Source organism: Tiliqua scincoides, chromosome 8 (assembly GCF_035046505.1).
Source record: "Tiliqua scincoides isolate rTilSci1 chromosome 8, rTilSci1.hap2, whole genome shotgun sequence".
NCBI classification, from domain to species: Eukaryota; Metazoa; Chordata; class Lepidosauria; order Squamata; family Scincidae; genus Tiliqua; species Tiliqua scincoides.
The window spans coordinates 4,564,516-4,584,986 of record NC_089828.1 but is presented as its reverse complement, the minus strand read 5'-3'; the positions used below and the strand labels follow the sequence as shown (position 1 = coordinate 4,584,986).

Sequence of the window (20,471 nt, the reverse complement as noted above, 5' to 3'; positions counted from 1 at the left end):
GTTTTAAAAAGAAGTACAAGGGTTGTATCCTTAGGTTTTCTCTTCCTTGGAAAAAGACCTTTCTCCTGCAGAAGGAATCTTCCAAGAGCTCCTTCTGCAGAAGGAAGGGACCTTGAGATACAACCCTAAATATCTAAAATTGTGAGGAAGCATTTTGCTTTAATTTAATGTGGCCAGTCACAACATACTAGATACTGGCATGCGTCCTGAGTAAAGCAGCTGACAGTAATGATTAAACAAGTGGTCAGTCAGTACAGCCCCATGATCTAAACAGTATTATTCTTACAAATTTCACATTATTTAAAATCCATGCAAGTTTAGAATCTGTTTGCATGCTGATACTGGATTTAAAAATAAGGATCACCACCACGAACAGTCAGGTAAACTATCAGGATAATATTGGGGAGGTGGCAGATGACAGAATTTCATTTTAATGGAGGGGGGGAGGGCAGATTTTCAGCTTCAAACATCCCAGCTCAAGTCTTGGGTGCACATCATCCCAGCGTAATCCTTTGCCACATTAAGCCCAGTGCCTAATTTTCTTTGCACTACAGATTATTTTCTTTTTAATTTTTCAAACTAGGAGAACGTGTTTAGCAAATATCTGAAATACAGCTACCTGGTTAAAACAAGGAAGTCAGGAAAAGAAATGTAAGAATTTGACGTCACTATTGTGGAAGGAAACCTCTACCCTGTGTCATTAACAGTATTTATATATCACTTTACAACAACAACAACAAAAATTCACAAAGCGGTTTACAGGCAAAGTCAATTAATTAAATGGCTCCCTGACCAAAAGGACTCACAATCTAAAACAATGCAGAAGGCACACAGCCACTAGAAGAGACACTGTGCGGGGTGAAAAGGGACAGTTATTCCCTCCCCCCAAAAGTGTCTCCTGCTAACTGAGCAAGAGACACTGGGGGGGGGTCCCTTTTCACCCCAGCACAGTGTCTCTTCTAGTGGCTGTGTGTCTTCTGCATTGTTTTAGATTGTGAGTGGAGATTCTAGTGGCTGTTTTTCTTCTGGATATAGTTATGCCCTGCTGGTGTAACTATACATCAAGTGACACCACTTTCTGCCCCCCAAAAAGCAGCAGGAAGTTAAAATAATATTTAAAGTGGCTGCTGCAAACAAGAGAAACCAATATACTAGCACTGAACCAAGGCCAGAGCTGCATCCTCAGCTCACCCTATTGTCTCCAGCTAATGTAAGGATGTAGCATCACTTAGCGTGCTAAGCTCCTCAATGCCCCATCCCCCTCTCCCCAACTGAGCACCAGATGGGATGCTAACACTGCATCCTGGCACGACAGGTTGAGCTAAGGACAGAACAACAGCCTTATCCCGCTTGTGTTCCCCCATCAAAGTGGTCTGATTTTCACTTTGGAAGCAGTGATGTTCTTGCAACGCTAGAGGGCGTGAAGAAGGCTCTTACGCCTGGCATCCTTTCTTCTCAGGCTATGTAAAATTCATCTCCTGTAAACTGGCACGTTTCCCCTGGAAATTACTACAAAACTCTCTCCATAACATCACAAAGCATTGAGCTGCAGTGTAATGTGTTTATCGCGGCTTTTTCTCATCTTGGGGGCAAAAAAAAAAATAGGGATGATTCTGCAAAGCAGTGATTTTCAACCTTTTCCATCTCATGGCACACTGACAAGGTGCTAAAATTGTCAAGACACATCATCGGTTTTTTGGCAATTGACAAAGCACACCACGCTGTCGGTGGGGGGGCTCACATCCCCCAATGGCCCTTCTAATAAATGACCCTCCCTCAAACTCCCGCAGCACACCTGCAGGCCATTTGCAGCACACCAGTGTTCCACAGCACAGTGGTTGAAAATAGCTGGTGTTAAGCACTGGAAAGGGTGGCCAAAAGGAATGAGTGATGGGAGAAAGACTCACGCATCCAGTCTGCCTCCAGCTGCAAAAAAGCCTGTACTGCAGACTTTAAAAGGGGATTGGACAAGTTTCTGGAGGAAAAATCCATTATGGGGTACAAGCCATGATGTGTATGCGCAACCTCCTGATTTTAGAAATGGGTTTTGTCAGAATGCCAGATGCAAGGGAGGGCACCAGGATGAGGTCTCTTGTTATCTGGTGTGCTCCCTGGGGCATTTGGTGGGCCGCTGTGAGATACAGGAAGCTGGACTAGATGGGCCTATGGCCTGATCCAGTGGGGCTGTTCTTATGTTCTTATGTTCACTTATTCTACAAGCATTTCTGTCTCGTCCGCATCAACCGTTTTTGTTCACACTTTCCATGACAACACAATGCACATTAGAAAATGGGACTGCTGGAACCAAAAACGCCCTCTGGAAATGAAAGGGAAGTCAGTTGCACCTAAGCCGTCCCAGATCAAGCTAAAACAACTTTCTGCTGAAAACGCGAACATCCTCCAAGCTCAGACCTATATGGAAGTCACAGCCAGCATCCAAAGGACAACTGCAGTCACGTGCAAGACCTCATGTGCACTCTGACTGCTGATGTTCTTCATTCAACAGAAGATGCCTTCATCCCATGCTGTGTCAAAAACTGCTTTTGAAAGTCCTTCGGTTTCAGAAGAGGCTTCCAGATGATGGGTTAGTCCTGCCTAAATGCAAGTCCCAGTAGTGTGCACCCATGGGGCTGAATGAGTTGTGTGATTACGGAACATCAGCCAGAAGTCTAGGTGGAACCTGCTACAGTGAAACCTGAGGGCACAGAAAGGGACAAGAATGGACAAAATTGTCTTCTGCAATTAGCAGAATTGATGCTGCTAGAATGGCCAAGACTGCTGGGGTGTGTGTGTATGTTCCAGAGTGTGTGTGTGAGAGAGAAAGAGAGAGACAGACAGTCACACACACACACAAACTGGGAACCCTCGGCTCCCACCTTCCACCCTTTCTTGATCAATAGGTCAGTGCCTTTTACCTGATACATTTCCAGCCCCAGCCTCTGGCTCACTCTCCCAGAACCAGTCACTGACCTCTGGGATCCTGAACTACAGAATGCTTTCTCCGGCTGCCCACAGTCCTGGCCTGACCCACATGGTGGGCGTGGCGAGCATTGCATTTGGGCCCATATGTTTTACATTTTCAGATTGCATTTCATCGGTTCAACAGACATCTTTGCAAAGAGTCTAAAAGGCAAACTGTTTTGGTATAAAATACCATGTACATTTTTAAACTTTGCAGTGTTAGAAAAATCAAACTTTCAAAATTCATAACTGGTTAGTGGTGACTCTTATTTTGCCAACAGCTGAAAAGAATAAAACAAACAGCACTAACTTTCTCTCTTCCCGGAACAGAGAAGAACTCGGCAGCAGATGATGGCTGTTTTAAAACCTTTGCATGGTACGCCCGAGATTCTGCTTCCAGAGCTTCTAGTTTTATGTCTTTAATATCCATAGGATAAAGATCACCTAGGACAAATGAGAGTGTTAAGGACTGATTTGTTTATCCATATTGCTGCAGTTACTGCTATTACACAATAAAATGCCACACAAAGAGAAAATCCCACTGTCGGGTATCATTTTTAATATTTATTAATTTACGTAAAATATTTATATTCCAGCTTTTCTAAAAGATAAGCTATAAGTAACAGCAAAAACTGCAGACAGCAAGTGCCATCATAATAGATGCATCCTCTCTTGTCTCACCTACAGGCAAAATGCCTATCCTAGGATTACGTGCCGGATGACACTCTTGTGTATCATCCCAAAACAAAAGGACACATACTTTTGGCTTCAGATATACTGTTTTCTTCCAAAGCACACTTAGAGCCCAATCCTACTGACAAGGATCACTGAAGGATCACTGAAGGCCACTGTGCTGGCCCTGGGTGTTGTAAAAGTGCCATAAAGTGCTTTTCAACCCCCGGAGAATAATCAGTGCCCGTGAGAAGGTCTGCACGTCTTGTGGGTGCTGCATCCCGTCAGTTGCTGAGGCAGGGAAGTGCTGTGTTGGACAGCGCAGAGAGGGGGAAGGCAAAAAGGTGGTGGAGAGGGGATGTTTCAAGGTGGGAGAGGGCGGGGAGCGCACGGTTCAGGCTCAGGAAGGGGAAAGGGTCAACAGAGGAGGCCTCTGCCCTATCCTAACTCCTGTCCCATACCTGAAAGCTCTACATGTGGCTACTCGGTTCCGCACCAGTGATTTGATGAAGATCCAAGTAGACCCATTGAGTAGACTGGGGCTCTACACAGGGTAAGGGAACAAAAGTTCCCTTGCTCCAAGGTGACTTCAAGCCTGCTCAATTTCAGTGCACTGGGAGCCCCGTTGCACTGGCACTGAATTGGATTGGGCTGCCCATTGATTAAACAATCAAGCCATTAACTAAATTGTCTTTAATTGGATGGAAGCCTGAGTTCTTCTTACATTGGGCAGGAGGTCTGGTCTAGAGGGTTGAGCCTCCATTTGCCTGAAGATAACATCCACAAGGTCGCCAGTTCGAGGCCACCGGCGCCGTGCGACCTTGAAGCAGCTGACAAGCTGAGCCGAGCTATTCCATCTGCTCTGAGCGTGGGAGGATGGAGGCCAGAATGTGAAGCCAGATCAGAATGAAACATCTGAATTGTTGTGGCTCTTAAAAGATAGAGCCTTCTTTCAATTGTAAAAATCCCTCCGGGGATTTAAATTAGCCTGCCTATGTAAACTGCCTTGAATAAAGTCTTGAATAAAGACCAAGAAAGGCGGTATATAAATACCTGTATTATTATTATTATTATTATTATTATTATTATTATTATTATTATTATTATTATTATTATTATATGAACTGCCAGCTTCTCTCCACACACAAACCCTGACCCCAGAACCGGTACACCGTTTTTGTATATCTGATCATTCTGCGATTCAGTTGGAGGGCTAGAAATGGGACTGAATGTATGGAAAGTGATAGCCAAAGCATGGGAATCACTTTTGTCCCTTCACAGAAGCTAGAATGACAGAGAAACCATCAAGCTTCAAAAGCAGAGCTAGCCAAAAGCATCCACCTAGTTTTTCACATTAAAAAAGGACCACAGCAATAACAGCTCACTCAGGCTGGTCTCTTCTTAGGTTTCTGCATAAGACAGAAGATTTTGTGTGACTAAAATGCAAAACAAACTTCACAGCTACTTCTGTCAAACATCATGTCCTTTTGTTCAATCAGGTTTGGAAGTCTTCATCCTTGCAGCCAAGATAGAAAGCCACCAAACATGAAAGAACGTATCCACAGCAGCAAATACAAACCACAGACAGTAACACTAGAACTCAGTGTAGGGTTCTTTCCTATCTCAGTCACAATATTTTGCATATCTGAAAGGGCAGAATCCATCTCCCAAGTCTTTCCGCTGATTCCGAGCATTTTCTAGCTAAAATGTTTCTATGTGCCCAAAATGCAAATTGTATTTAGCTAGCATATTAGCCATTGAGCATCCATTACTGCCATTTCACATGTGCAGGAAGAAAGAACAACCCTTCACCGCTGCCTGTTGCCAGTTCAGCAGACTAGAGGGAACCCCAAGCCATGATGGGTTCCATGTGCACTATACTGGTGGAACCTTGGTATCCACTCATTTGGTATGCACTGATTTGACTCACCACTGATACCAAGGTCCACTTTAAAATCCCTCAAATAAAAGTAACAAAGAGAAAAGCATCTAAATCCAACTTCTCACCTTGGTGCTGTTAAATAATTATGATTTCAGGGAGGGAGGAAGCAGGTGTGCAGGGATAGCCCCTCCAGGTGGGGGAAGCACTCCTAGAGGTGTGCCCCTGAGCCACAGTGGCTAGGACCAGCACTGATGGGAACCACTGGGCTGTCCACATCACCAAGGGGGGGGCAGTATTTGGTACTGTCTCAGGGGTCAGCAGTGGCATCACTAGGGGGTCTGGGCTGCACCGGGTGATGTGTATGGGGGGGGGGTGAGACCACTACTAAGCAAGATTTTTAAAACCTTGGTATTATCAGATAATAATCCTGCTATATATCAATTGATGCAGAATTTCATGCAGAATACAATGAAAAAAACCATATTGAAATATCTGTATTCTAACAAAAGTTATAGCCCAAAAACCAACTGGGACCGAGTGATGGTACAGCACCACACAAAACTGCTTGGGAGGAGACCCACATGGGGTAATACCAGGCAATGCAAACCCTAGTGACACCACTGGGCGCCAGGAGGTCTTGGGCTGACCCTGAGCAGAGAACATAGGTGTTCCATTATCACAAACCAATGCTCTTGCAGCTGCCTAACAGGGATGAGAGATAAAGGCTCCCAAATCCAACAACTAAAAACAAACAAACAAACAAGGCAGGCTTTGTTAACAACTGGCCAACTTCTCTTTTCTATTCCGATCCCACTTCCTGCACTTATGGAGGGCTTCTGTCAACAGCTCAGTAACTGGAGATTCCAAAATTCCTAGGAGCTGCTTTAGCCCATTTCAGCTTCTGGATTGCATTTTAAAGAGTTATAATTCCGAAGCTACGGGTAAAGGGGAATGCATGCCAAGAAAGCTCCCATAAACTGGTTTTATTCTAAAAGGACAAACGTAGACGTGGGTGATCAACCAAGGGGAAAAAAGAGAGTCCTAAACAGAGGGGCTCTCCGCAACCACAGAAAAGGTCCCACGTAGCCATTCGGAAAGCAAGCTTAGTGCAACAGGCCTCCTGCATCTGACAGATTCCAGACATTCCAGTCGCCACATTTTTGCAGAGGGGAAAGGGGCTGCCATCTTAGATCACCCAGGCTGGTAAACAAGGCCAAGGTATCACACACATCGATTCTACAGCAGTAGTGTCAACAAAGGTCTGAACCATAATGTTTTGGTGGTGAAAAGTGGCATACAGATACAGCAAGTCCTCACGGAAAGCTGTCGAGACATTCTTGGAAGCTGCAGCTTCAAGTGAAATGGTTCATAACGAAACCAACTGTACCATAGGCGCACTGATCCACGTAAACAAGAATTAAGTTCCGACAGCTTTTTTTTTGACCAGCTGTTTCTTGTCACAAAAACCATCACCAAACTTCTAAATAAAGACCCACAACAATGCAATAAATGTGAGCTTTCCGGGCCAGAGAAAACCCACACAGAAATGGTGAGAACGCGCAAACGCCATACAGACAGTGGCCCCAGCCAGGAATCAATTTTTTCTTCCCTCTCAACAACTTTAACGTAACACAAAACAACTTTAAGTGAGGACTTGCTGCATTCCAAACAGTAAATGTAAAGAATATTTCAAGTATATTTCAATCATGACTTCAGCTAGAGAGAGCCACTGACACGGTGTTGATGATACTGAGATAGACCAGGGGGGTCAAACCCATTTCACGCAGTGGGTCGAACAGCATTCACAGTGCCTGCTGGGAACCAGAAGTGACATCATTAAGCAGCAAGTGACGTCATTAAGCAGATGATGGTCAGAAATAAGCACTTTGTTCTTGCATTAGAGACTCCTTAGTTGCAAACGACAGAAGATAAAATGTGCAAACCTTGTTCATATCTTCAAGACATGAGAGATCCCAATTATCACACGGGGAGAGCACAATTATAATGGGGGCTGGATAAATTGCTGCCAGGGGCCGCATCCAGTCCGCAGGTTTATGTTTGATACCCCCAAGCTAGATGAACCAATGATCTGACTCAGGACAAGGCAGGTTCCTCTGTTCAGTGATGCCAGTTACACTTCCCAACATTCCCATGCAGTGGTGTAACCCCCAACAAGGGCGTGCAAATGCAAATGCACCAGGCAACAAGCTTTAGGGGGGGCAACAGGCTGAGCTTGACACGAGTGGTCAAAATTGTGAAAACCTTGGTATGTATGAATAATACCATCATGTTATATATCATTGGAAAGGTAATTTAATGCTGAATGCAACAAAACAAACTACACTGGAATACCTGTATTCTATCAAAAGTTACGGCCAATTAACCAGAAAATGTTTTCATTGTGAAAACCTTGGTATGTACAAATAATACCAACAACATTGGCATCCTTCAGTCTCGGGAGACTCTGGTATCGCGCTCTGAAAGGTGGTTCTGGCACAGCGTCTAGTGTGGCTGAAGAGGCCAATTCGGCCAATCCCTTCCACACTGGGAGCAAACGTAGTCTGTCCCTGGTCTGTCTCCCTGGCTATGGGCCTTCCTTCTTTGCCTCTTTGCCTCAGTCTGTTGGGCAAGTGCCTCTTTAAACTGGGAGAGGCCATGCTGCACAGCCTGCCTCCAAGCGGGCCGCTCAGAGGCCAGGGCTTCCCACCTGTTGAGGTTCATTCCTAACGCTTTCATGTTATATATCATGGGAGCAATAATTTAATGCTGAATGCAATGAAAGAAACCATGCTGGAATATTTGTAATCTATCAAAAGTTAGGGCCAATTAATCAGAAAACCTTTTATTTATTTATTAATAAATTAAACTTGATTTTGTCATGGGGGGCTACAAAATCTTCTTTGACCCTGGATAGCAGATGCCTTAGCTATGCCACTGCCCCATTTTTAATTTTTTTTCAAGTTGGGTGTGATATCACTTCTGGAAGTGATATCACTTCCGGGGCATCATTTTGCACTTGGCACCGGGCTACACTTTCATTAGCTACGCCTTTGTTCCCATGTTAGCAGACAACAAGACGAACCATCAGTCCAGATGCAGCCTATCAAATTGCAAGGTGTTGTGGGGAACGCATTTAATAACCCCTGCAGTTAAAATCCATGGCGACCAAATTGACTTTGCTTGGGCTTAAATCACTGCATCCTGCAAACCCACTACAAAGCCCATGGCTCTGATCAACCGCGGAACAGTTCTTTGCAGTCTTGAACTAAAATTACGATCCTTCATTCCCACAGGCCCAGATTGCCTCATCACCAATTCAGTCTGGGCTGAAAAAAGGAGGAAATATTTACTCCAGGGCCAAAAGAATTTATTCTCCTCAGTACAACAGAAAACACATGCTGTGCTGCTTTCATGTGAAACCCCACACATCAAATCTCAAAGGCTGTTCAGCTGCCTTATTTATTTATTAGATCATTCAGCCCTCTTCCTTTTTCTCCTCCTCCCCAAGCAAGTCAGACCTCTTACAGGACCTGACTGTAGGTTATTGCAAAACTAACATTTATTTCCTTAAAATGCTCTTTGGTGGCATTTTAGCAATGGAAAGAACGGCAGGAACTAAAATGCCTTTGTGCAACCTCTGAAACTCCCCACAACCGCTTCTTCCATACCTGCGGGTGCAAACAAATGCTAGGGCTGCCCCAGCTTACAACTCTTCCTTCCTTGCAGTTCATACAGATTTTTCAAGGACTGATTGTAATAAAAATTGCAGGTTCCTTGCTCATCCTTCCTGGCAAGAGGAGATTTCTAACTCTGTCAACTCCCACCTGATGTCTGCTAGTTCTGTCATTATATCAACAAGCAGTTAACACCACTGCTGTGAAAGCGACAACAGTCAAACTATTTCCACTCTGGGGATATCAACAAGATAACCTACTGTCTTTCAAGTACTGATTCTGCCTGTCCTCTCCAGAAAAAAAAGCTCTTTTTTTGTAGAAGCCGGCATTTTTTAGGAAGATTTGGATAGTTTAACAAGAATATTGCAAAAACAAGATTCCCACCCAATGGCAACAAGAAGAGTTGTAGGCTGGGAGAAGTCTCCTGGGGGAGGGGGGGAGTTACCAGAGCTGGCCATCCTATTCAGGCAAAGGAGGAGTAAGAGAGAGAGACAAGGGGAGTATGTGCACAAGGCAGCCACTTCTCCCACCACTGCCCCAGGAAAGGGCAGAAAGCCACCCTGGCTGACTGGACCAAGGCTGATCAGTCCAGAATGGGCATTACCCCAATGGAAATCAGAGGAGGTGGTGATAGAAGCAGCAGTGCTGGACAATGAAGAAGAGACAAACAAAGCATGCAGGCAGGTGAGTAGATCCCAGCTGTATGCACTATTAATGGTGCACACTTGGGGGGAGGGTCTATGCACTAAATGGGCAGCAGAATTGGGGTGGGATTCAGGAGGTACTTCAGCAAAAGGTACTACCCCTGGACTTTACTGACAGATGCCATGGAAGCAGTCAGTTCCCACGCTCTTCCTTAACAAGCAGCTAAAATGAGTCTTCCCAAGGCAGACCATAAGAAGAGCCCTGCTGGATCAGGACAAAGGCCCATCTAGTCCAGCTTCTTGTATCTCACAGTGGCCCACCAGATGCCTCAGGGAGCACACAAGACAATAAGAGACCTGCATCCTGGTGCCCTCCCTTGCACCAGGCATGCTGAGGTGGCCTACTTCTAAAACCCAGAGGTTGCACGTACCCATCATGGCTTGTAACCTATGACGGATTTTTCCTCCAGAAATTTGTCCAATCCCCTTTCAATGGCAACTAGGCCAGATGCCATCACCACATCTCATGGAAAGGGGTTCCACAGACTAATTACTCGCTTGGCTTCTAATGCTCTTCCAATTTAAGTGGCTGGCTTCTAAGCAGGGGGAGGTCTAATCGATCTTCGGTACCTACCAACCAAATGAGGAAAAACCTTCAACCCACTATGAAGTGGACAAACAATGATGGTCCTCCCGCTTACTTTCTGACCAGCGCCGGCACAGACAGGAAGCTTTCACTGCATTCGAGGTGCACCTGCTATCTCCAAATGGCTCACTGACATGTTCAGGCTTTCTTCCTCTCTGTCCACCCCCCTCCCCCCCCCACCGGACCCTACATGATGGAGGAAAGACAGGCAGAGAAAAAAAATCTGTGCATTTGGAAGAGGGTGCTGGATAATGTCACCCAAGTCGAAGAGCGTTATCCCAAAGCAGCACTATAGGGGGCGCTGCTGTGCATAGTTTGCTGTTAGGAAAGTTGAGCATTGCACACAAATTGTGAGTCACTATCTCCAGGAATAAGGGGAAATAGTAAAACAAGCCACAGACAAAGGGGTATTGAGTTTTAAAGCCAACGTGGAATTTACCCAGCACTGTAGATTCATCAGAAGAATTCCAGTACATTACAGCCCTGTGCCCCTGCTCTTATCCCACCCCCCCCTCTTATCAATCAAACCACAGACTGAAGCCCACACGCCCGAACTGTCACATGCAAGGAAATAATTCCATTTGGGGGCAGGATATTGTATCCCATGGAATGAAACATCTGGATTGACAAGCTGTGTAAATAATTACAAATCTGACGGAATTCAAATGCTGAGTCTTAGAAAACTGGAATTAAAAAATCACCGGCACACCCTGAGCTACAGAACAGATTCCAGAAGCAGTTATAACACACACAAAAAGATGACTCCCAGCATTATTTGCTTTCCAAGGCTGAGAAAGGCATATGATGTTGAATCCGATCACATTTGTCAAGAGGACAGGAAAGGTGCTATTATCTAATCAGCTTTTTTCTTTTCACAGCAAGCTGACCTCAGTGGTCTTCTCTAAGGTCTTTGTCTCTTATGATGTCACTTCTGGCTTCCATGAGATTCTCCCGGCTTCTGCGGCCCTGTTTGTAGGGCCACTGTCTGTAGTTATGAATTGTCTACTTTTCCTTCACTGGCAGGGCAGGCAGAGGAAAATGGATTCGTTACTACAGACAGTTGCCCTACAAATAGAGCCAAAAAACCCGGAAGGGATTTTCAGCAATTTTCAACCACTGAGCTCCAAACTCCTGCAGCACACCTGTGAACCTTATGCGGCTCAAGATGTTACAACTTTCCCTAACATTGAGACCATTTATTTTGCTGCCTTGACTGTTCCGTTCCCATCGCTGCTTTGATTCGATTTGATCCCATCTTTGGTTTGGTTTCCAAGAGGATTATTTTTATTCCTCCTGTTTATGCTTCTACTGTTTGACCATGCGCTGCCTTGAAAGCTTTTATGCTAAAAGTAGGATACGCTTTTTAAAATGAAATTAAAATGTCTTGGCAAATCTAACAATACAGTGGTATGCTGAGTGATGTCTGATTTATAATTGCGATATAAGTGTCAAGCTCAAAAGTGTCACTTTTAAAATGTTACCTGCCTATGACAGGTAGAGAGAGGAATCTAGGAAATTCCACTGCCCTCTTACTTGTATCTTCTATTAGCATCAAACTAGACATGACAAGGGATGCCATGTGTATTGTTCACATGTCTGCTTCATTCACATATAAAGTGTGACAGAGGAGATGGACTAATTTTTCTGTGCAAAGGGATGCAGGGCTAAGGGGAGCTGACCCCCCTACCATAACTCCCTACATTGGTTCCCTTGCTTCCCATTGCTTCAGCGTGGGAAGTGAGCCAGGCTTGGGAGAAAACATGTTTGAAGTGATGGATTGTGGCAAAGTAAGGGGGGGAGAATTCAGCTCCTCTCATTCCAATATCCCTCAGTGAAGAAATTAGACCACACTCCTCCTTCTTTGCACAAAACAGAACAGATACACGAACCAACAAATAGGTCTGCTTCATCAGCTCCACGTGGACCTTAATTAACATGTAACTGACTCCTTGTAGTGTTTTGTCTTGCTCTGCACAGAATGGGTTTTTCCCACAGTTCCATTCACACTTTTCGGAAAGTAGCAGTCCGAACCTCCAGGGCTGCAGTGCCAGCCTAGCGCACAAAGCCATGGAGATGGCCATCACGAAAGTACTCTGCAATGGCTGAGTGGCAGGAGGTGCTGGCGCAGAGGCCTGCGTGGGCGTGCATTGGCCTCTCACACCAATGGGAGAGGCACCAAGGACAGTAAGTGCAGCAAAGCAACAGAGGTGGAACAGGTCGGGGAAATAAAGGACAGGAGGAGGGTGGTGACGGGGTGGGGTGAACCAGGAGCAGGAGAGGGGTGGGGATGATGGTAGAGGCTCCTACCATATCCCCTCTCCTGGGCCTGATCCACCAACACAGGTCTGCTTGACATTTTGCGGGTGCAGGCCCAAGTAGCCCCATAGTAGCTGCTGGGGCTTTTCCTTTAGTTCAGGGAGGTCTCCTGGTTTTCTGTGCTGGATACAGAGGTAGCCGTTTTGGCACCATTTACTTGCCCCATTGATGCTGCAGCGGGAGCCCCAGAGCTCAGGTCAGCACCCAGCAGCGCAGGGGCATGGGGAGGTGGCAGGAGGGTGGGGAGGCATTCTGGGGCAGAGGGGGGGCAGAACAGGTGGAGTGAGAGGCCTGTGAGGAGGTGGAGCCAGTGGAGGTCTTCACTGAATTCTATCCTCTAGATCGGGCCCAGAAGCACGACACAGGGCTTCTCAAGTCTGCACCAGTGAAATACCTGGCACAGACTCGAGAAGCCCCACTGAGCAGGCTGGGGCTAAAATAAAATAACTAAAATTGAGTGTTGGGAGAGTTAGAACAGACAAAAGAAAATATTTCTTTACTCAGTGTGTGGTCAGTCTGTGGAACTCCCTGCCACAGGATGTGGTGATGACGTCTGGCCTGGATGCCTTTAAAAGGGGATTAGGCAAGTTTCTGGAGGAAAAATCCATTATGGGGTACAAGCCATGATGTGTATGCTCAACCTCCTGATTTTAGAAATGGGCTAGGTCAGAATGCCAGATGCAAGGGAGGGCACCAGAATGAGGTTTCTTGTTATCTGGTGTGCTCCCTGGGGCATTTGGTGGGCAGCTGTGAGATACAGGAAGCTGGACTAGATGGGCCTATGGCCTGATCCAGTGGGGCTGTTCTTATGTTCTTAACTACAATTCCCAGGAGGCCTTGCAGGTCTCTTGTTATCTGGTGTGCTCCCTGGGGCATTTGGTGGGCCGCTGTGAGATACAGGAAGCTGGACTAGATGGGCCTATGGCCTGATCCAGTGGGGCTGTTCTTATGTTCTTAACTACAATTCCCAGGAAGCCTTGCAGGTCTCTTGTTATCTGGTGTGCTCCCTGGGGCATTTGGTGGGCCGCTGTGAGATACAGGAAGCTGGACTAGATGGGCCTATGGCCTGATCCAGTGGGGCTGTTGTTATGTTCGTATGGGCTCTACTAGAGTTAAGGGATAGGAAGACACCTCCAGCACGCTTGGGTTCTGCATAGGATTCAGCAGAAGCCGCTTGGAGCCGCTGCTCCTTTGCTGGACAGGACTGGGACCTAAAGCTATAAAGTATTGATTTGATTCAGAATACCTTTATCGGCATAAAGATACAGATTCAGGCAACATGGGAGTCCATGACCAGACTCAGGTCCAACACCAGCTTAAATGCCATTTGGCAGAAAGGCAGCACACAAAAATCTTTTAAATGAATCTTGCCCAGTGGACCAAACTGGTGCTTCTGCTGGCTGAGTTTTAGACACCCTACATGATTTACAGACATGTTTAAAACCTAATTTTCCACAGAGTAATCTATAAAAGGACAAATAGATTACCTGCAATTGTTTAAACAATGGTTTTGCTTGCAGCAGCTTGACTTACCTCCAAAATCTGTGCAGGGAGAGAAGTGCAGAAATAAAAAGTTACAACCACCATGGGGGGAAAAACAGGGGGAAGTTAATGGTTTGATTTTGGAGCAGAAAATTGACTTGGGTTTTGCATAAACAATCCCATACCTTTAAGCCTTCTGACTGAGAGTCTGGCTTGGAAAACAAGAACGTTCAATCTGAAAAGCAGAGCCTATTAAAAAGCATAATGCATCTAAACAGCATCTGTTATGAACTAATAAGCATTACTTAAAGGACACAGACCTTTAATTGCTACCAAACGTGCACTTATTGAAAAATGCCGCAAGGCGATCTCTGCTGAAAACATCACATGACCCCAGAGGAATCCCAACAATACAAAATGTTTCTAATTTAACTTGGCTCAGAGTTGCAAAGCCCAACAAAAGCCGAAAGCCGCTCACTGCAAATTCTATGGAAATGTTTGTGAAGCTCCACAGGAATGAATTACAAATAAGAATTACATCAGAGCTATTTGCCATCTGTTCTCGGGGATACTGTACTGCAAAGACTGGTCATCAGGCCATAATTCCATTGGTTCAAAAAGGCAACATTTTAAACAGCTAATTAAGCAGAAGGCCCCGTCTTCACAGAGTGTGCAAGCACATGACCTAAAAACCTGGAAGCCACTTGGCAAATTCATCCCAAAAAAAATCAAGTGCAAAGTCACAGGTAAGGAATGTGATTTTTACACTGGTCAAGTCAATGTTGCCTTTTCGCTCAAATAGAAAAGACAAAAAAGTTGTGTCAAATGTGTAAGCACACCTGGTGTCAATTGCAGCTCTTACCTAACTCCCAAAATGCACTGGATTACAGCCCAATCCTATCTAACAGCCCAATCCTATCCACACTTTCCTGGGAGTAAGCCCCATTGACACTAACGGAGCTTACTTCTGAGTAGACATGCCTAGAATTGGGCTGCAAGTCCCTGCACTATGATGCAGCAGCACCAGTACGACTAACAATATATCCCACAGGGAATTTTGGGTTGCTAGAGGTCTTCTTGGGATATGAGGACATTTGTCCCCTTCCCCCAGGATAAGGCCCAGCAGTCATTAGAGACTTTATTCGATCCATGCAGGTGGTTTGGGCCCAGGAAGGAGTTAGGATACGGCATGCAATGTTGCCTCCAATTCTCCCCCTCCTGGGCCGGTTCTGTCCACCCTCACTCCATCTCCTCCCCATTCCACCCCCTCCCCTGTTCTAGACTTGTCTGGTCAGCCCCACCAGCCATCAGTTAGCATGGGAAAATTCTGGCCTTCCCACTGGTAACCAATACTGTCACAAAGCACAGATGGAACACATGGCGCAGCGCTTCAACAGGATTGGGCCATTAATGTCATACCAGCAGCCACAAAGCTTCAGGATTCACCTGCTTTACTGCAGAGGGATGGGTGTGTGTGTGTGAGAGAGAGAAAGAACTGAATTTCACCAAATTCAGTGCCTGGGTCTGCAGAAGATCTTACAGACACTAAAGGTCAGCTCTTATTTTATATTTTCCTGAAGCACCCTTCAAACACCTGAAGGGCTGTCATATGGAAGGGGCAGTTCTCAACTACCTCTGAATGTAGATCTAGATCCAGTGGGTACAAACTGCAAGAGAAGAGATCAGGAAAAAATTCCTGATGGGCAGGGCGGAACAGATTGCCAAAGGAGGTGGTAGATTCTCCCTCACTGGAAGTCTTCAAGCAGAGGTTTGACAAGCAGCTGCTGGAGATATTCTTGGAAGATTTCCTGCTACATGCAGGAAGTTGGACTAAATGTAGGGCAAACAGCCATTAAATAAACAAACAAACAGACAGACAGACAAACAGACAAACAAACAAACATCTCCGAACTTCATACAAGAGAATTTTCTTTGTGGATTGTGTTTCCGGGCCCCAAAAAATGGTATCACAGCCCCAGAAAAAAATGCTTATGGGGAAATCACCAACACATCCCTTGAAATCTTCCAAGGGGGCCCTATTATGTGGGCTTCTCCCGGAAGAGATTGTAGGGGAGCAGCAGCAGCAAGGAGGGACTTCTTTGTGATGGCCCCAAAATTATGGAACTCCCGGCCACTTGACTTAAGAACAGCAACCTCGCCTGAAGCATTCTGGCAGGCGCTAAAGCCTTCTTTTGTTTTGTCCGACACTTTCGCTGTGATTCAGGGTGGGATATTATGGGATTCTGGTCTTGCTTATTAATGTCTACTTGTTCTGAACGCCTTACTGTTTTGCTATTCAAGTTGCTGTGTTTTACTGCTCCCTTTATTGCCATTTTACTACTGCTGATTGTGTTTGCTAGTGCAACTGCTACTACTGTTGAGTTGTTTTCAATGCATGTCGCTGTTTGGCTTTTATACCTCTGCTTCTGCTTTTATGATGGTGCTCGCTGCCGCTCTTAATTTGCCGCCTTGTATTGCTATCTCATTGTGGTTTTATGTGTGCTGGGGGGGGCCTCGCTTCATGCCATTGATTTTTAAAAAATTGCTTGATGTGGTTTGATAATACGACAATTATCTGCCCGTGTTAGGCCACCTGATGCGCCAAGTCAGTGCGGAGGGGGAGCAGGATAGAAATTAACATAAGAACATAAGAACAGCCCCACTGGCTCAGGCCATAGGCCCATCTAGTCCAACTTCCTGTATCTCACAGCGGCCCACAAATGCCCCAGGGAGCACACCAGATAACAAGAGACCTGCATCCTGGTGCCCTCCCTTGCATCTGACATAGCCCATTTCTAAAATCAGGAGGTTGCACATACACATCATGGCTTGCACCCCGTAATGGATTTTTCCTCCAGAAACTTGTCCAATCCCTTTTTAAAGGCGTCTAGGCTAGACGCCAGCACCACATCCTGTGGCAAGGAGTTCCACAGACCGACCACGCGCTGAGTAAAGAAATATTTTCTTTTGTCTGCCCTAACCCGCCCAACACTCAATTTGAGTGGATGTCCCCTGGTTCTGGTGTTATGCGAGAGTGTAAAGAGCGTCTCCCTATCCACTCTTGACTCGGCAAATGATCAGTTGGCAGGATGGCTCAGAGGGGCAAGTACGGAAGCAAGAAGGGTGTGATCAGGCATGGGGGGGAGCAGTTCTGTGGGGCCATTTTAATGGGCTGAAGCTTCTGGGCGGGTGGGCCCCAATTCTGCGGTGAGCACCTATTCTTGGGGGTCCAAAGTGCAGCGGGGGGAGGAGGAGGAAGCCCGAGTTCCGGGGTGGAGGTGCAGAGGCCAGCGGGAAGCTGCGATGGACTTTCCCCGGTTCCCTGGGGTGCTTCTGTGGCTGGATGTCCGGGGAGCGAGTGCTCTGCAGGCCGTGGGGAGGCTCCCTGCCCAGCCGAGCCGAGCGCTCCGCCCCCTCCAGCTCCGCCACGGACTCCCGGCCCCGCCTGGGACGCGGCGCGGGCTGCCCGGGAGGCCTCCCCAGGCGGAGGCGCCGCAGGGACGCGCTTTTACGCACGGCGCGCCGCGCTGCTTACCCGCCGGCCGGCCCCGCGCCGCCGCCATCGCCGCCTCGGCCGCGCCCCGGCCTCGCCCAGGCGCCGGACACGGGCGCAGCTGCCAGCCCAGCCCCGCCTCCCTGGGAGTAAGCCCCACGGACCCTTGGAAGCAGGCACGCCCGGGAGGGGGCTCTCAGGCCGCACTCCTAGCCCCACTTCCCTGGGAGTAAGCTCCACTGGCTCTGATAGGGCGTACTCGGGAGTAGGCCTGCCTAGGATGGGGGTCACTGCTGTGTGCATGAAAGAGACGAGGACGGGCTCCAAACTTGTTGGCCGGAGGGCTGCATTCAAGGGAGGGCTGGGGGAAAAATTTAAAAATAAATTAGAGATGGAACTCAGATGGTCGAGAGGGTTGAGCCTTCTTTGGCCTGAAGATAGCATCCGAAGGTCGCCCGTTCGAGGCCACCGGCACCGTGCGACCTTGAAGCAGCTGACAAGCTGAGCCGAGCTATTCCATCTGCTCTGAGCGTGGGAGGATGGAGGCCAGAATGTGCGACCAGATCAAGAAAGAAACACCTGAATGTTGTGGTTTCTTGAAAGATAGAAACCTTCTTTCAAATTGTAAAAATCCCTACGGGGATTTAAATTGCCTGCCTCTGTAAACCGCCTTGAATAAAGTCTAAGGAGAAATCTGAGGACTAAGAAAGGCGGTATAGAAATACCTGTATTAATTATTATTATGAGTGAACAAATGAGTGAATGGGCTCCTTCATTCCTCAGAACACCCACCAGACACAATCAGAGTACAGTTCTGGTCATGTTCAGTTAAGTGGGCCAGAGGCTTTCAGGGGACAAGAGGTTGGCCGCGGGCCGGAAAGAGGCTTGCTGTGGCCGTGTCTGGCCCCCAGGCCAGGGTTTGGAGATCCCTGGACTAGGAAATACACCCTCATTATGATTGCATACTGTACTTCACCCCATTCTCCCTCTTTTACAGGGACACACGGGGGGGGGGGGAGGTGAGGCAGAGCCTCCCTCCTGGAGTCCTTCAAAAAGCAGTGCTGCCATGTGAGCTGCCGAAGCAGCTCACTCAAAACCCACCCACTGCGCTCTCCAGGCTGTCCCTGCTTTGCTCCGCACATTGGTGGTGGGTGCTTGGGCACCTCACATGGCGGCAGCGCTTTTCAAAGGACTCTAATGGGGAGACTTGGTCTCACCTTCCTCCCCACCCACCGCACATCCCTGCTTCTCAAAATATCTGAATTGCACACTTTCCTCTGTTCTTTTTGCAGACATTCACCCCAACCCAAGAAGTTTGGCGCGCATCAGTCAGGGTGAGCAGCTGTCATAACCGGAAAAGAGAACAAGACCCCTCAAACTGTAGGACATTCAAGAAAATGTGGGACATGACAAAATAAAAACCCTTGTCTATTAATTTCATGTGGTTAATCTAAACCAGCCATTTTCAACCACTGTGCCGTGGCACACTGGTGTGCCGTGAATGGTCCCCAAGTGCGCCCCAGGAGTTTGGTGGAGGGTCATTTATTAATAGGACCATTGGGGGATATAAGCCCCCACCAACAGCATGGTGTGCCTTGTCAATGGTCCAAAAGCTGATGGTGTACCATGAGACGAAAAAGGTTGAAAAACACTGATGTAAACACTAGATGACTTATTAAATTTAAAACTATGTATTGCATATAAATTATTACATATTGGCCGCAATCCTAACCAACTTTCCAGAACTGACTTAAGGGCAGTGCAGCTCCACGGTAAGGAAACAAACATTGCCTTACCTTGAGGAGGCCTCCATGACTGCCCTGCAACTGCAGGATGAAGCGCATGCCCCAGTGACACAGCTATGCCAGTACTGCAGAGTTGGTGAAGATTGTGCCCATAATCTATTAATTCCAAGAATGCTCTGCACTGCCTACTGTCAGAGAAAAGGAGGGCATTTAAGTTCTTTTCCAGACACGAATGTAAATAAGAGGGCATTTCCTGGAAAAAGAGGGCATCTGGGTCACCCTGATATCAGTGGGCAATCTTCTGGACACGCATGGAAACATTCTTTGATGGTCCATGTTACTGTGACAAACCCATCTTTTGAGAGGGTCACAGGTATGTGTCTGTTTCCCCCAGAGCTACCAGATGTTGTCTGCTGTTCTTTCAGGTAATTCAGAATTTCTCCCAAGCAATGCACTAAACGTAACATACCAGATGACACACTGACAGAGAAAAGGAAGACAAACTCCTGAACTGCACAAGCCGAGCACAAAAGAGACAGGATGACTCCAATGGCAGCATTGTAGGGAACTATTAATGGGCAGGAAAACCTTAAAAATGCCAGGTATAAGATTTTGCTTCCATATGTAGTCATCAGGTGAAAGTATCCCATGCAAGGATTGCAGGATCTACTATCATCTGTAAAAAAGACTGTGGGTCATTATAAACTGGGACACTGTACACAAAGGTTATAGATGAGCAATGTTCAACTCTTTTATTCTCGAGGATCACTGACCTCTGGTCTTTACCTCTTGTGATGAGCCCTGCTCCACAGAGCTGGCGGAGGAAGAGGGACAGACAATTTGTGACTACAGACAGTTGCCCTAGAACAGAGACCCAGAACCCAGAAGAGTTTTTTCAGCAATTTTCAATGGCTGTGCTCCAAGCCCCCTGCAACACACCTGCAAACCTTTCACGG

General features: G+C 46.8%; 1 protein-coding gene and 1 long non-coding RNA gene across 4 annotated transcripts in view; one reads left to right on the top strand and one right to left on the bottom strand.

Moving 5' to 3' along the window:
* LOC136658909 (protein FAM169B-like) overlaps nucleotides 1–17,959 on the bottom strand; it is a 47,064-nt gene extending 29,105 nt beyond the window's left edge. For all 3 annotated transcript variants that reach the window (XM_066635864.1, XM_066635866.1, XM_066635865.1), the window contains exons 1-2: nucleotides 17,813–17,959; nucleotides 3,272–3,405 (exon numbers count right to left, since the gene is read on the bottom strand). In XM_066635864.1, the coding sequence (XP_066491961.1) occupies nucleotides 3,272–3,405; nucleotides 17,813–17,840 (162 nt within the window). In that variant the 5' untranslated portion in view covers nucleotides 17,841–17,959. The remainder of the gene's footprint in view (nucleotides 1–3,271; nucleotides 3,406–17,812) is intronic.
* LOC136658911 (uncharacterized) lies at nucleotides 17,750–19,205 on the top strand. Its single transcript, XR_010794813.1, has 2 exons — nucleotides 17,750–17,999; nucleotides 19,063–19,205. It is a non-coding gene; the product is annotated as an uncharacterized lncRNA (long non-coding RNA).
* The last annotated feature ends 1,266 nt before the right edge of the window (nucleotides 19,206–20,471 follow it).